The following is a 16382-nucleotide window of genomic DNA, read 5'->3' on the forward strand; positions in this document are numbered from 1 at the left end:
AGTGTCTGCCCAAAGTATCTTCAACTTCATCCATCTTACCTCCTTTACCAGACTTGGTGTTCTCATTCTCAAACTCACTTTCATAAACTGCTTCAATTTGTGTCTCAGCAGTTTCATCCTCGATCACCTCATCTCTGTCATTACAACCGTTCAAAGTAACTCCAGGTTCAAGCTCCTCCGAACCGTCCATGAAGCTGTCTCTGTCTCGTGGTTTCTCTATCTCGTCCGAACCGTCCATGACGCTGTCTCTGTCTCGTGGTTTCTCTATCTCGTCCGAACCGTCCATGACGCTGTCTCTGTCTCGTGGTTTCTCTATCTCGTCTGAACCGTCCATGAAGCTGTCTCTGTCTCGTGGTTTCTCTATCTCCTCCGAACCAGACTCTCTCGTCTCCATTGACTTTGTTTCTTCTCTCCCTCTCAGATTCTATCGTCTCTTTTCTCTCTCTCTCTCTCTCTCTCTGTGTCGTAGAGATCGTAGGAAAAAAAACCTCCCGTTTGATTTTAGGTTAAAAAGTCGGGTCATGCAGCTCGGGTCGGGTCGGGTCACGCAAGTCGGGTCGGGCGGAGCTCGGATTGGATAATCGATTCTGTCTAATCGCGTTTTACACCCCTTAATCATGAATTTCGATTTTGTATTGTAGAGGTTTAATTGAGCAGAGTTAAAATAACTGGGGGTTAATATGAAGCAATTTATATGTATGGAGAGTTTCCTAATGAGATTAGTAGTTTGGGGGGGAATAAGTAGGGTTTAACTATTACAGAGGGGAATATGCAGTCATTCCAAACGAGTTTAGAAAGTCAACTAGGTCTCACTTACTTTTTCCTTTTAGATTTAAACACGTTGGGTAGACTGGGTACTAGAGAAGGAATAATTTGGCAAGTATTGTCGTAGAAAATGTTTTCGGCGATAAAACTTTGATTGTTAAGTGAAGTCCATATATAAAATCCAAAGTTCCAAACCTTATTGTTGTGAAATATATTTTCTTGAACTTTTGTAATTATCATATTGTGATACTTTTTATTTTTATCGTTGTGATATATACTTAAGAGGTCAGTTAGAGATGATTCCGATAATATTTTAAGATATATCTTGATAAGTTATACTTTTGGAAATGATCGTTTATGTTGTATATATATACTTCTGCTATTCGACGTTGAATAATATTGGAGTTCGGTTTACATCCGGTTACACAAACCGATTGGGGATAAGAATATCCTTCATGTAGTTGTCATATTCTCGATATTCTAGCATCTGTTGTAACTAGTCTGTTGTTCAAAAAAAAAAAAAAAAAAAAAGAAGTTGTAACTAGTCTTGTGTTAGTGTGGATACTCCTATATCTTGGGAGCTAGAGTTGCATATAAGAAACATCGTATTCCTCATTCAATACACAGAAAATTCCAGTTTCTGTTTCTCACTTCAAATAATAGCTGAAAGAAAGTTACCAAGTATTTTTTTCTCTTTTTGAAAATGGGTTCAAACTCGTCAACCGCAGCTTCAACAGAAGTTTCTACCATTGTGAAGCACTGGAGAGAGCATCCTCCTTCGTCTTATTCCCTTAAGATTCACAACTTCTCCGAACTTGAGAAGTCGACTGCCTTATCTGATCATAAATACCAATCTCGTCTTTTCACCTATGGTGGATATAACTGGTACGACGATTATTCATTTGGTCTTTTAGCACCATAAACACACACTATATATCAAGCTAATGTAACATTGTTTATAAGAACAGGAGACTGATCATATACCCAAAAGGGAACGGAGAAGACAATGTGAGAGGATTTATCTCCATGTATGTGGAAATAGATAGCAAAAGCTTGATGCTATTCACATCACCTACAGAGATTTTTGCGGAACTTCGTTTCTTTGTCTATAACAAGAAAGAAAACAAGTACTTTACTATTCAAAGTAAGCTACATCTCATGCTCTCTATATATATATATATAAGTTCACATATAATAGTCACCATATATATATATATATATATATATATATATATATATATATATATATATATATGTGTTCTCAGATGTGGGAGTAAAACCGTTCAGTGAACTTAAAACGAGGTGGGGGTTGCAGCAAGTTCTTCCATGTGATACATTTAATAACCCTGACAACGGTTACATCTTTGAGGGAGGTCAATGTGAGTTTGGTGTTGATGTCATTGTTGCTCCATCCCTTACCAATTGGGAAGTCCTCTCTTTTACTAAGAAATACTTTGATCCTAAGTTCTCTTGGACTATAAAAGATTTTTCTGAGTTGAAAGAGGATGTCCAGAAATCAAACAGTTTTCCAATGGGAGGAAAGGAATGGTGAGAGTATATATTATATTGTAATAACAAGTACTATGTAGTCTTTTTTTTTGAAACACAAGTACTATGTATTCAGACACATATATATTTGTGTTTGTGCATATGAATGTTAACAAGTTCATAATATTTAATGTTATGTAGGGTTCTAGCGCTGTATCCGAAGGGAGCCTTAGAAGCACATGGAAAATGGCTATCCATTTTTCTGTGTCTAGCCGATAGTGATAAACCAGAAGCTGATGAGAAGATTTTCGTGCAAGCACGTCTCGGAGTTCTTAACCCACTTGGATCCTATCACTTTGAATATCCATGTATCTTTTAAAACACAGTTACATTGTTTTTTTTCTATTTTCTTACTAACCTAACTAAACAACAGACTACAGATAATCTACTGAGATATATAATCTTTTACTCGCAGTGGAAACGTGGTACACAGAACAAAGCCCGGGTTGGGGTTGGGCTCAGTTCTTACCTTTAGCTGAACTTCCAAAGGTTTATTTGGACAAGGAAGACGCACTTAAAGTTGAGATCGAATTTAAAGTTGTTTCTGAGACCAAATACTCTTTCACAGAAGCGGATCCACTTGAAAAGGACTGGGTTCAATTAACACCAGAAAATTAAATAAATTAGATTTTAGGCTGTTTTCATTAATAAATTAGGGCAGAGTTGGTCTAAAGCTCTAATTTTCATTACTTTTAGAATTCCTTTGTTTTTGTTTTTGTTTTTTTTTTTCATTGTTTTTGTTAAGCACAATTTGAATTTTTCCTATAAATTTGGTTTTTTAAAGAAAACTCCCCTTTGCGCTTTGTTAAACTAAGCACCACCACAAGTAAAGGGTTATAATTAATATTGGTAAAAATCACATTTTTTTGCCAACTGAAATCAGCATACTGTTCAAAGTTGGTCTGGTCCTTTCCTTCTACCATAATGGTTGTTGGTAAACAGAATAGATCGGATAGATATTTATGAAACATTTACCCTCCAAGACACATTATGAGTTATCAATTACACATAAAGACATATTGAGTTAAGAGAACACTTTCTTATGTTCATTTGTCTGAATTGCCCTTCAACTAAAAAGAAGATGTCATAACATGTGTCAAAATTATTTTCAATATAATTCCATTTAACTTTCACCTTTTAGTTTCATATTTTTTAATTCCCTAAACTTAATCATGCCTCCATCTATCATCATCTTCATCTCTCATCTTTCGTATCCTTCTAAATATTCTTCTACTTTACTAAATTTGTAGATTTTTTTTTTTTATAATTCTAAATTACTAATTTTTGTTGTCGAATCTTTATCTTTCACCACTTTATTTTTTAAATCTCGAATTCATGGAAACCTCAGATTGGGAGCTAAGGAAAGTCGATTCTGAAATTTCAGCTTGGGTGATTCTAGATCTTCGCCGACGAATACATCCAAGGTTTGCTTCTAATTGAACTATGAGAATTTCATCTACAAATTTTTTTTCTCTTTCATCCTTGTTTCTAATTGATATACAAGAAGATAAGAAATAAATAAAGTTTTGATTTTCTTCTTAAGCAGACAGCAAAACCGATGTATCTCCTGCAACATTTGATTCACATGTCGCCCATCCTTTTCATGTCCATCAATTTCCTTGTCCACAAATGAACTATCCACAAAGCTGTCTTGGATCTAAGTTTGATTCACATGTCGCTCATCCTTTTCAGTGGATTAGCTCGTGATTTTCCGTGGATGAACTTGGGATTCGACGTGGATGAACTCGAGGTAGTTGCCTTGGATCTAAGTTTTTTATCTCTTCATGGTGGCTTCTGTTGCAGAGAGAAAGCTCTAAAAGAAACAATGGTCAAATTACTCTATTTTACACATATAGTCCTCCCATTTTTGGATTTTTGCAATTTGACCCCAACATTCTTTAATTTACTTATAGATCCTCTTGATTTCGTCTCAAACTTTTAATTATGTACTTTACGTAAGAATAATTTTCTTATCAACTCATATCCACACTTGCTATGTCCATTAAATATTATTTAATAAAATAAAAATTTATAAAATATCAAAAATATATATATGGATACAAATATATTTTGTCCATAGAAACTTGTCCACAAAAACATTATAACATTTTTGTGTCCACATAAATTATGTCCACAGAAGCTTGTCCACAGAAGCTTGTCTACATAAATTGCGTCCATTGAATTGCGTCCACACAAAAAGCTTAATCCCTTTCTCTCTTTCAAAACGTCACAATACAATATGTTCTCTAGATGGATTATCTTCAAACAAACAACACAAACCCTAGATAGATTAAACTTCAAACACGATCTTTGTCTACAATAACATGTTCACAAACAGTCATAGTTACACAACTATAATTGTAAGAGCTTGTCCATAAGAACAGGTCCACTACAAACTTGTTTATAAGAACACATTCACATGACTCTTGTCCACAACATATATATCCACCAGAAAACTGTCCACAATGTTAACACTCGTCCACAATTCGTCTATCCATATAACACTCGTCCACAATTCATCTGTCCACATAACACTCGTCCACAAAGACGTATCCATAAAAAAATGTTACAAAAACCTGTCTCCAATCCATGCTACAACTTCTTTATTTTATTCATGATTGATAAAAGAGAGAGACATCAAGTATAAGAACATAGTTGTTGTCCTTTTATTGGTAGAAAACTATAATTTGAGGATTGTGAAGCAGAAGTAGAGAAATAAAATTTATTGGGGTCTAAACTGCACAACTGAAAGTTTGGTGTTAATTTAAGAGGACATTTCTGCAAAACAATCGAAAGAAATCAAAAAGTGAAGGACCAAATCTGAAAATTATTGAAAATCCACCATTGTTGCTTGATCTCTTATGTGACGAGACAGAGACAGCGATGATGAGCACGACGAGGCTTGAATCCGAGCATGACACCGTCGGCAGAGCAAGACGACGGAGATGGTCTGGTGGCCTGAGACAGACGCGACGAGCTGCGGCGGAAAAGAGAGAGCTCAAGACAGGTGAATCACGGAGGATATGAAGCATACGCAACAAAGGAGGTTTGCGGTTGAGAACTGTTGGTTGGAGTACAGTGGCTGGAGATTGTAATGGGAGAGAAGCCGCCAAGCTTGGTTGCCACGAGTTGCAGTCGAAGGTGAGAAGATCCACGAAGAAAATGAATCAAGTGAAGCTTGCGACAGAGACAGAAGATATTTCAGTTTGGAAAAAAACATTAATAATCCAACTATTTTCCTAACTTAACTAACTAGAAGAAAGTAACTAATTCTTTTTTTTTTTGCTAACTACACGTAAAGCTAAAGGGCATAATGGTCAAAAAAAAGATCTTAGTTTCATGAATTGTGTGCTTCAGACATAATGTGTCCTTTTATGAAAGAAAAAAGACAAATGTGTCTTTGAGAGTAACTCACTCGATATTTATAATATGATAGTGACGTCTTTGTCGTTGTAAGACAAATATTTTTCCCTTAAAGATGTACGTTGCATTCACTTTGAATATACAGGAGTGTTGGTTACAACAAATATGGGAATGATAAAGGAAAACGTAGTCGATGAAAATAAAATGAATCACATATTAAAATGATGTTTCAATGAAACAGCAATTCAACTCTCATATGCCATGAGTTGAGGAGTAGAATTTTTTTTTTTTTTCGTTAGTAAAAGGCGAAGGAATAGTTCGCTTTGTGCTCACCACATGGCTGCGTTAAATGATTGATTCAATATGAGGAAACAATGATTGATGACATGAGGAAACATGGGAACTTTCCCAGGAAAACAGAGGAAAAGATGAAGAAGAACTATCACTTTTGTGGTTGGATAGTGGATACTTGTGTCGTGGAGATATAGTTTTCAATCAGAAAACCGCCTGGTTTGCAAATACGCAGCCATGTTTTTTTTGCGTTTGGGACGACTGCTTCTACAATTTTCTTTATTATGAGGCATCGATTGTTAGTAACATTTAGAAAGTCAGTAAAGTGCAGGCAGTAACGTTTGGGCAAAAGGACAATGACTGATTCTAAATGTTACTAATAATAGAAGCCAATTCACAATGCAGCTTCGTTGGTAAAAGTAGAAACGTGAAAGAGAAAACAAAACGCAATATTTGAGAAATGTCGACAGAATCAAAACTCACAAATAACAAAAAGTATTTCTCTCAAATTCTGCAACCAGTACCATTGCTAGAACAGATCCATTAAACATTTTTTTCCCGAAAGAAGCTAATATGATCATCTAGCTCCTGGGAGCAACCTTTTCCTTAGCCTTTTGGAGCTTCAACACCTTCTTCACAATCTTCTGCTCCTCCACAAGGAAAGCACGAACGATTCTGTCAACACAAAAAAAAAATCAGTTAAAACATATAAAACTGCCTTTTATTCAAAGAACAAAAAACATGTTACAAAAAATGAGACAAGAACTAACCTTTCTCTAACAGCCAAAGCAGACAAAACACCACCATAAGCTCGGTTCACGGTCCTCCTGTTTCTAGACAATCTAGATCTCTTGTACTCAGCAGGCCTCAAGTGAGGGATCTAAACAAACACAAAAACACAAGTTAGAACTAGGCATCAAACAAGACATGTAATCAAATTTAAAGATAATTAAAAGTTTCTGCCACCAAGTAAAACAGTAATGTCCTTAATATATAAAAAAAAGGAGACAACTTTGAAAAGACAAGGATGGGCACTAAATCTAGCTTATGATAAAGTTATGTCCTGGTGTTGGATTAATCTAACCAGCACAAGACCGTCAATAAGCACACAAACACAATCTACCAAGACTACACTAAAACCAAACAAAGAAGACTTACACCCTGAATACGCTTGCCGGTAACGGGGCATTTGGGTCCACTTGCACGCTTCTTAGTGGTCTGATAAGTCAACTTACCACCTGCAAAATCAACACATTTCAAGATTTAATATTTAACATTAAGCATCATATAGATCGATGAAGAGAGATTCATGATTGAGCAGACCTGGGGTTTTGACAATCCTGTGCTGGTTAGATTTGGTGGCGTAGCTGTGACGCGAGCGGTATACAAGACGCTGAACCATTTTTTTTGTTCCCGCAGCTTCTTCGCTCACACGCTGAGGAGGCTTGTTTTAACCTAATAGATGTATATAAAGCCTTCTCAGCTTCCAAAACCCTATTAACCTAGATCTGACGGATCAGATCTTCTTAGCGTCTGGTAAATCAACGGACACGATTCGTGAGTTTGTTTTAGATTATGGGCTTGTTGGGCTTTACATCATAGTCCATTTGTCTTCTTAGTTATTTATTTATTTATACAATTGACTTTCTTTTAGAGATTATAAAGCTCATATAAGGCCCGGGTTAATCCCACGTACTGTTCTCTTCCTTGTAAATAATTGGACGTTGTGGTTAAGCATGGGATTAGGGGTTTTCGATCCCTTTGCATTTAGATACATTTTATACATTTTTATAGAATCCATTCCAGTATTTCTACATTTCAGAAATTGATTATAGGTTCAGACTTTTTGTTTGGATTGGTTTGGATTTCAGATTTATTTTCCAGAGCGTAGGTGTAGTAGTCGTTTGATTAAGGTTGTTTTATTAATGCTTCTAAGGGCATCTCCAACCCTACTCCATTTTTGACTCCAAACTCAATTATGGAGTAAAATCTTCTCCAACCCCACTCTATATTCAACTCCAAAATGGAGTAATAGCTAGGATTACTCCATTTATGGAGTAATCTTACCCATTACTCTATTTTGGAGTTGAACTTTTTATATTTATAAAATGGTCATTTTGATTTTTAATGTTTTTATTTCATACTTAAAATAACATAAAAAAATATAATACTCCACAAAAGATTATTACTTTATAGTTTACAGAAAATATGCATAAACTCATAAAAGTCAAAACTAAAAATAAAAAAATATAAAATAAATATAATGTAATATAAATAAGTAATTTAATAATTAATTCGGTAAATTGTTTTCGAAACTACTAAAAGCGGTGAAGTATTATTCAAACGGAATAGATGAGTTTTTTAATTTTGTGGGTCAAAATTTTGATTGATAACATTTGTACTTGTTGAACTTGATATATGCACAAACAAACAATAGGACCCAATACATAATTCAAATTACAAAACAAAACTTTATTTTTTCTTTATGTTCTTTTAATGCATAAAAATATTTTTGAATTAGAAAAATTGCATATGATAAAATCTGCACGAATTGAAATTGGAAGATAATCTCTAGTTGTATTTTTAATGATAAATATTTAATTTAAATAAAATATATTATTATAGAAATTTTGTAAACATAAAATAGTTGGGTTAATTGTTAATTTTTTATAAGTTGAAGGTACTAATAACAATTATCAACTAAATGAAAAAAAAATCTTTTTGTTGGGTGTAAAAAATGGAGTAATACATTGGAGTAAAATTCAACTCCATTTTGGAGTTACACTATTTTGGAGTAAAATTTGGAGTAATACATTGGAGATGCTCTAAGCCTTTTTTGTTCCATGTGTTATGCACAGTTTTTAAAAATATAATTCGTATATTCCACTTCAACCATATTTACTGTTGTATTTTGCACCATATGTTCTTCTGTTACCATTCAGAAAAATTTCTAGTAGATGTATACATATGCAATCCTCTCTCTCTCCTCCTTATCCTCTCGCAAAACAAAAGAAAAAACAGATCTGTGCGGCTCCGGCTCGTGGTGGCGCGTGAGCGTCCATTCTGACGCCGGGAGCCAACCGCTTCTCTCTCAACCTCTCTTTTTCTCTTTGCTCCTCTCCTGTGTTCTTCACTCGCCCCGCTTTGTTGCCGTCTCTGTTCCTAGGGTTTCGTCGGACTCGTCTTCGCACGTGAGAAGCTCCGCCTCTGGTGGAAATTGCTAGGGTTGGAGCGGCGGCGCGGGTTAAGCGTGTTCTCAGGCTGAGGAGTCGGCTTTTAGGGCTGTACAAGGGGCTCCTTTAACCCCTTGGAGGGTCTGTGGCGCGAGGAGGCGGAATGGAAGTCTCGTCGTCGGACTCCTCTCTGTAGTGGTCTCGGTTGGCGATGGTCGTGCGAGGTCGGTTTCTGGTCTCTCCTAGGCGTCTGGGTTAGGCAGGCTCTGTTTTTCTCACGATTTGAAAGCTTTGGAGGTTCGTTTACTCGAAGGCGTTTGTAGCTCGAGTTGTCGGTGTGTGTCGAAGCTCGCGGTGGTCTTGCGTGAAGTGCTGCTCCGGAGCGATGTTGGGGGCGTCGTCTATGGCGACTCCAAGGCGATGAAGCGGCCTTCCTTTCAATCTTCCTCCCTCTTCCCGTCTAGTCGATGCCGACCATTGGAGCGTGTCGACTAGCTCCTTGATGGTTTCACTTCTGATTGTGGTTGTTCAAGCTTTATCCTTGCCACAGGTTTCAGCTTTAGGCCCAAAGACTTACCTCTACCCGGTTCTCGGAGGAGGCGACCTTCGAGGTTCTCGAGCTTCTCTGTTTTGTCAGCAGGGCTGCCTCATTCCTCGGTGGCTTGGTCGGTCGAGGCTTCACTTCCCAGCGCCATGAGCATGTTGTGTTCGTGGTGGTGTTGCTTCTCTTTGTTTTTGTAGGTCGTGGAGTGTTCTCGGCTTCGTCTAGTTGCGACTGGCTCGGGTCCGTCCTTTATTCACCACCAGGCCTAGCAATCATTCTTGGTTCTAGTCCTGGGTGGTTGGCGATATAGAAGACTGTACAGTGGGTTAGGAGCGTTTTTCACTTGGTATGGCCTCTAATTCCTACTTCTATATGCGTCTGTGCGTTCAATGTTGGTGAAAGTTATGAGTTCTGAAGAGAACCCCGAGAGTTAGCTACTCCGGTGACGACATGGGAGTTCCCGGCATCCGAGGTAACGAGGAGAACCTCACGGTTCCATGATCATCGTCTTCGGTCGAGAACAACAATCGGGTCCTAAGAATTTTAAAATCGGGCTACCGGAACGTGCCGGGTTTAGTGGGTGGGCGAACGTAGCTTTGTAATACATTGACTTAGGAACTTTTGTTCGATTTGGGCTTGTAACCGGATCCAAAAATCCCGTTTTTTTGGGTTGATTTATATATATATCTAATTAAAAAAAAAAAATGTATACATATGCACAAATAACATATTGTTGAGGTTTGAGCTTTTCCTATACTTTTAAAATTATGCCACACATCATTGCTTTTACCTTGTGAAGTTTGAGCAAGTTATCCACCATAAACGTTACTTACCAGTTAATTATAACAATAATAATTGTTTTTCTGTCGAGAATTTGCATACTACCAAATTAGAATTGAGGTGCTAAAACAGTACATTACTAATACAAACCAGACTAAAATAACTTTATCCCAACGTTTGTTGATGAGAGTGTAGAACGAAACACCTTAAGGAATAGACCCCAATAATTTACTTTATAGACTAGGGCTAACGAATAAATTAAGCTGATAATGATTTATCTCCGGTAACGTCAAGCATCTAGATCTTCCTGAAGATATATGAGGCGGTTTGTATTTTCCTGGATACTCAGTTTCACTTGTTGGTATTGTTAGAAAGACAGAAGTGGTTACCTTTTTAAGTTCAAAGAGAGATTTAACAGGGAAGTTGCAGATGATCAAAACTTTGAGAAATTGTATATACATGAGATATGTTTTTGTGTGGATTCAAAGCAATGCAGAAAGAAGAAAACTTATCGAGAAACTTATAACTAATGCAAAAAAAAACTCCAAAGAAATATTTTGAAAAAAAAAAACTAATCATGTGTTATCCTGGTGTATCTGAACAGATCATGCTGCTCTGGATACCACGATGGCTTCATTAGCCAATATTCTGTGTTCTATCAAATCTATACTTGCGAGAAAAAAACCCAACTAGCCTACCTCCAGCTTGATTATTGCGCCTTTTTCGTCTTCTTCCTCCTCTTGCATTTCTATAGTGTACTGCCTTTTTCATGTATCTCATTCTTGTTGTGCCACTTAAGAAAATGGCTGCGATTTGTTGTGGATAGGATCTGATCCCCGTCTTACATGTCTCTTGCTTGATTGCAATGAGTCCTTTGTCTGATTCTTCTGTGCTTGCATCTTCTCAGCTTTAACTTTATCCTTGTTAACCTCCCCAAGAATGCGTCGGTTTCCGCTGAGGATTCCGTGTTCTTCACGGTTGTACCTAAAATGAATATCCATGCTCTTCAGCTTAGCAATATCACCTGGATGAACTCCAGCTTTGTCTCCTTGTGTTTCTTTGAGGAAAAACTCTCTACTCAACGCTGAGACCTTATATTTGTTGTCTGATAGTAATCCTATGCAGACAAGAAGACAAAACATCATCCTTTTACTGGAACCCATCATATCTGCTCTTATGGAGACAAGAAGAATCAAAGAGTATCTTTATTTTTTTCTTCAAAGAAATGAGAGAGGGTTAGGGATAATGAGGATGAGATTGTATCCCTTCTGAGTTCATGTGTCCTGTAGATATATATCAGTTATTGGGATTTGGAGGGAGAAGCTTGAAAAGTGTAAAAGGACAGTGGGTCCCTGGGGAATATAAATTCACTTAAACAAAACATTGCTTTGGAAATCTAAGTAAGATTAAGGCTGTTATTGGAAGAATCTGACAATGATTGTACGAAAGAGAAGTTAAGTATCTCTCTTCATTGGTTTCCCTACATCACTCTACATTTGTCCTTTGCTTTTTGTCTAACCAATATCCTTCTCATTCCATTGATTCCAACAATCTTGACTTGATAATTGGCCAATTTGGGGTTTCTGAGAGACCTTCCTTAACTATCCACGTCCTGTTGTACTTTTATGAACACTTACTCTTTTGCAGTGAACATGTTTTGTGAGATTCTCTGTATTCACCATCTACAAACTGCCTAGCTCAATCAAGAGCTTTGGTTATAAGCCAGTTTAAGTATTATTTGCTCTGAAAAAAACAAAAACAACATGACAAAGGTTTTTTCTAATGATTAGGAATTTTTTGGCTCATAGACCCTTCCCAGCATGAATATGTGACCTCCAAAATTCTTTGAGCTGTTATCAGATAGTTTTAGCCAATAGGCCAACTCATCAAATGCTTTCTTACTTGATTCACAATTGGTACTTGGAAATATAAAATGCCTTTAACTTTATGGGACAATGGGTTCTACACTAATCATTCAAGTTTACGCCCTTTTACGTTGTGGGATTTCTGGTTATGTCATAATTCCTTTGTTGTTAAGGAAAGTGGTTTTGTTGGGTTTCTTTGTTAAACGGCAGGAACACAGAGGACCGGAGCCGTGGGCCATGCAAACCGTTGGTAGTATTCCATTACCACAGTCCACAGCCTACAGGAGCAAGCTACTCATATAAAGCATTAAACTTTGGTAAAACAGAGTAATCCTCTTCGAAAAGAAACAAATACATTTTACTTTTTATATATTTCTTTCAGAATGATTCTTTATATTATTATAAGATTCTTTTCAAGAAAGCCTTTAAAAAATAAAAATAAAATAAAAAGATCTTTCCCCCCTCACTTTGGGCTTCATAGGTCACGTTTTATGAAACAACATCGGCTGCATGTTTACTTGTGCTACTTCATCTTATCTTCTCACAAAATATTACATCAATATTGAAACCACCATAACGTAATGCCTCAATAGTCGGTTTTGCCTACGATACTATATTACTATGTAGTAGTTTAGGATTGCAATAAAAATTATAGTCTTCATGACTGTAGAAATTATCATTAGATTCTAGCTTGGGAGATTCGATCGATATTCACCATAACTAATTATGTGGGTGTGTTTGTTTATGCTAATTATGCATCTTAATGCCTTCTTTCCCATCCTGTTGATTCATCCACATATCGTACTCCTGGATCTGCTTTGCCTTCCTTTGCTACCGGGCTTCTAGCTGCCCTTCCTCCACCGTTAGCTCAATAGAGCATTTTCTCCTCCACTCATGTCACGGATTCAGTTCAAAAATGACAATAGTCTGTAGTTTACAATGACTCCTCATTGCAATGATTCAAAAAGACCCATTTTGGTTTAATATGGTTCCCTTAATGATAATAATAAAAAATCTTACCTTCATAAGGTACTAGTATCTTTTTCTTTATATGACTTCCCCTTTCTTTACTGTCTCATTTAAATTCTTTAATGTTGTTTTAGAGATTTTTTTTTAATCACATGGTACTTGGAACATTCTTAAGCATCTGGTTCTGTCTCAAAGTAACATATTTTAAAACCGAGGATTGGATATTGCTTGCAGGCTCTAAAACAAACAGCAGAAGGAGACCACAGTCGTTGGTCCAAAAACCAAAATACACATTTGCCGATTTTAAGTTCCCATTTTGCTTTTCTCCGTTCTCGAGGTTAGTCCTAAAGTTGCAACTTTTCCTTTACTTAAAAAGCCGAAAACATACATTTAAAAAATAAATAAGATAACGTAATCTTGAATGTTGATCTTATATGACTTTGTTTTGTTTATATTTATAAGTGTGTGTACATCTATATATTAAAGTAATAACATTATTTTCTAAATTGTGGTCTTTGATATGACCAATGAGATCTCTGATGTGGTCGGAGGAAAGGAAGCGGCCACCATGAGAAAGGATCCAAAAGAAGTTAAATGCAAACAAAGCAACTTGGGTTATAATGGATAGCTGAAGGTGATATTCCCTCGGTGGGTAAAGGTCTACTGCACAATTATTAAGACGACGAGCTGTTATTGGTTTACAACAAACAGGCATGCTCTGATGGACTAATAGAGTCGAAGCTCATAGTCCCAATCTAAAATTAGTCTGGTCCTAACTGAGTTGTACCACGTGGACCAGATCGCATGGACCGGGTTTGTCCTTCGCCGGCATCAAGTTTAGAGCATGCTAACCGGATATAGTTGGAAGATTACAAAACAGTCCCCCCATAACAGCATTACTGGTTTCTAAAATGAATTCTTATCTTTAGTCCCTGACTCCCTCTCTGGAAATAACTGCTTATCAGGTTTGGTTTACATGTTCTTGAGACTTTGCAAGTTACAATTGTGTATTCTCTTTTTTTCTTTTATTACAAAATGTTCCAAATGGGCATGGTATTTGACTTTTAATAATATTTAACTAAATTATGGTTTTAATGAAAAATTGTTTTTACCGTAATCATTATTTTATTTACCCTTCCGACATATTTTTGTGGTAAATTCGAATAAGTCAAACAGATAACACGTGAGCAGAACGTGCCTGAAGTTGGATCCACATAGGATGCGAAGGTGGAGACAGTCTCGTTTTACCTCAGTCAAGTACAAGTGATAATGTGATATATAACATTAATGCTTTCTCCCAGACCAAGTTCGGTGATAGCCTGATAGGTATTCTTAATTCTCTAACTTTCAGTAAATTCTCACATTGGAAAATGTTTAATTAGCAAAAAGGACCATCGATATATGTTTCAAATCCAGAAAATAAATATTTTGAAACATCATTTGTTATCTTCTTATCACTAAAACACCATTTGAAATTACCACCAAATTTACGACATTTATATTCACGAATTCTATTAGAAGATTTCAACCACAGTGACCATTACACAGCATATATCAGAGCCATGATTACATGACTTGGAAGATACCGTGAACATTTTCACATTATACTTAGAACAATGTGAAGGAAAAATAATTGAATCTAGACAAAATAAGATTTTGGCTATATGTTTTTTGAACATATGCTTTGGAATCGGATGAGAGAATGAAAACAATCGTCCATTTTCACTTTATATTTCTCTCAGCCTCTCAAAATATTCGGTGACCTTATTGAGTTGTTTATATCCTCAAATGAATCAAGTAGACAAGTACGATCTTCTCCTTTAGGTTGTCACACAGATTCGATAATATATTCACGTTAGTTTCTACTTAAAATGAGTCTAAGGAATGAAGTAAAATCCATGCATGAGTCTTTTTTTTATAATAGCTTACTTTGATAAATGATATTGAGAATCTACAGTCTGCATGTAATAGAGATGATATTGACATTGGTACATAAAATGAAAACTGAAGGACAGAGAAAGTTGTTGTTGTTCTGTTGCAAGTCTGTCTACCACCCGATTTGCTTCCCTCAGAATCCATTGAAACTTCACACCTTCAAACTTTGTAATCCACCAGTGTATCTCTCGTATCCAGTTATGTAATCCAAAGTGTGAAGCTCGGTTGAGAATTATGTCAACAGCCTTTTTGCAGTCACTTTCAATCATAACCTTTAGACCAAAAAAATTGAATAGCCATCAAGATAGCTTGTAATTCACTTTCTAGTGGACTTTGCACTTACCTTCCGACGCTCTCCGAGCCTTTGTAACTTCCTGTTTCATCTCAAAACCCATCATGCTCTCTACTCTGTACCGTTACGTCGACAAAAGAATCGTCTACATTGCATTTAATCCATTTTTCAGGGGGACTTCTCCAAAGCTTATGAGCTGATCTACTGTAAAGAGGGTCACTAGGGGTGGGCGTTCGGGTACCCGTTCGGGTTCGGGTCGGGTATTTCGGATTTTCGGGTATTTCGGTATAGAGGTGTAGAACCCGTTCGGGTATTTCTGTACTTCGGGTCGGGTTCGGGTATTTTAAGTTCGGTTTCGGTTATTTCGGATCGGGTTCGGATATTTAAATTTTGAAGAAAAAAAAATGAAAATTTTCATTTCTCAAATTTCTTGTATTTAAATATATAACTTTTCACTTAACTATTTTTTATTTTTAATAGATTGCATGGTTAATAGATTTGGACATAACATTTTCAAACTAAAAAGACATTAATTTGGTTATTGTTTTTAAATTTTGGATGTAACTTTTTGTTAATTGCTGAAATAAAAAGTTTGACATGCATTTTAAGCGAATAACAAATCATCTTCTACGTAATTGTATGTATATCATATGAATTTAAAGTATGTGTAGTATCAATATAAATATTTTATATAAAATGAAAGATGTAAACTATAAATATAAGGTTAATTATCATATGTTCGGTTATTTTCGGATATCCATTCGGGTTCGGATATTACCCGTTCGGGTTCGGATATCCAATCTCTGCTAATTCAATACCCGTTCGGATATTTTGCTACTTCAGTTCGGATTTCGGTT

The 16382-nt window shown here is 36.2% G+C and overlaps 3 protein-coding genes and 1 non-coding gene across 6 annotated transcripts; 1 reads left to right on the plus strand and 3 right to left on the minus strand.

Moving 5' to 3' along the window:
- The first annotated feature begins 1301 nt into the window (after positions 1-1301).
- Positions 1302-5653, plus strand: LOC106355872. 3 transcript variants are annotated; one of them, XR_007314698.1, is made up of 7 exons: positions 1302-1650; positions 1734-1909; positions 2031-2313; positions 2455-2621; positions 2729-3737; positions 3860-4063; positions 5189-5653. XR_007314698.1 is itself a non-coding variant. In XM_013795747.3 (5 exons), the coding sequence occupies exons 1-5, from the start codon at positions 1469-1471 to the stop codon at positions 2929-2931; spliced, it is 1011 nt and encodes a 336-aa protein (XP_013651201.2). In that variant the 5' UTR covers positions 1302-1468; the 3' UTR covers positions 2932-5653. The 3 variants fall into 3 exon arrangements, 1 of the variants encoding a protein (XP_013651201.2); XR_007314697.1 differs by having other exon boundaries at positions 3860-5653; XM_013795747.3 differs by having other exon boundaries at positions 2729-5653.
- Positions 5654-6324: 671 nt separating this feature from the next.
- LOC106353826 (60S ribosomal protein L34-2) lies at positions 6325-7470 on the minus strand. Its single transcript, XM_013793631.3, has 4 exons — positions 7291-7470; positions 7126-7205; positions 6738-6847; positions 6325-6642 (listed from the first exon to the last, which is right to left on the minus strand). Exons 1-4 carry the CDS (start codon positions 7367-7369, stop codon positions 6549-6551), a joined length of 363 nt encoding a protein of 120 aa, XP_013649085.1. The 5' UTR covers positions 7370-7470; the 3' UTR covers positions 6325-6548.
- Positions 6921-7012, minus strand: LOC125576808. The gene has a single exon (XR_007315232.1). It is a non-coding gene; the product is annotated as a small nucleolar RNA snoR110 (small nucleolar RNA).
- A 3424-nt stretch (positions 7471-10894) lies between the features above and the next one.
- On the minus strand, positions 10895-13555 carry LOC106357084 (CLAVATA3/ESR (CLE)-related protein 45-like). The gene has a single exon (XM_048735886.1). The coding sequence runs from the start codon at positions 11628-11630 to the stop codon at positions 11259-11261; it is 372 nt and encodes a 123-aa protein (XP_048591843.1). The 5' UTR covers positions 11631-13555; the 3' UTR covers positions 10895-11258.
- Between the last annotated feature and the right edge of the window lie 2827 nt (positions 13556-16382).

The sequence above is a fragment of the Brassica napus genome, chromosome A7 (assembly GCF_020379485.1).
Source record: "Brassica napus cultivar Da-Ae chromosome A7, Da-Ae, whole genome shotgun sequence".
Taxonomy (NCBI): domain Eukaryota; kingdom Viridiplantae; phylum Streptophyta; class Magnoliopsida; order Brassicales; family Brassicaceae; genus Brassica; species Brassica napus.

Coding starts and splice junctions, on each gene's coding strand:
- LOC106355872 (XM_013795747.3), top strand. CDS start 1,469: ATGGGTTCAAACTCGTCAACCGCAGCTTCAACAGAAGTTTCTACCATT. Junction 1,910..2,030: donor CAAGTACTTTACTATTCAAA/GTAAGCTACATC, acceptor ATGTGTTCTCAG/ATGTGGGAGTAAAACCGTTC. Junction 2,314..2,454: donor CCAATGGGAGGAAAGGAATG/GTGAGAGTATAT, acceptor AATGTTATGTAG/GGTTCTAGCGCTGTATCCGA.
- LOC106353826 (XM_013793631.3), bottom strand. CDS start 7,369: ATGGTTCAGCGTCTTGTATACCGCTCGCGTCACAGCTACGCCACCAAA. Junction 7,206..7,290: donor CAGGATTGTCAAAACCCCAG/GTCTGCTCAATC, acceptor TTGATTTTGCAG/GTGGTAAGTTGACTTATCAG. Junction 6,643..6,737: donor GCTTTGGCTGTTAGAGAAAG/GTTAGTTCTTGT, acceptor TTGTGTTGACAG/AATCGTTCGTGCTTTCCTTG.
- LOC106357084 (XM_048735886.1), bottom strand. CDS start 11,630: ATGATGGGTTCCAGTAAAAGGATGATGTTTTGTCTTCTTGTCTGCATA.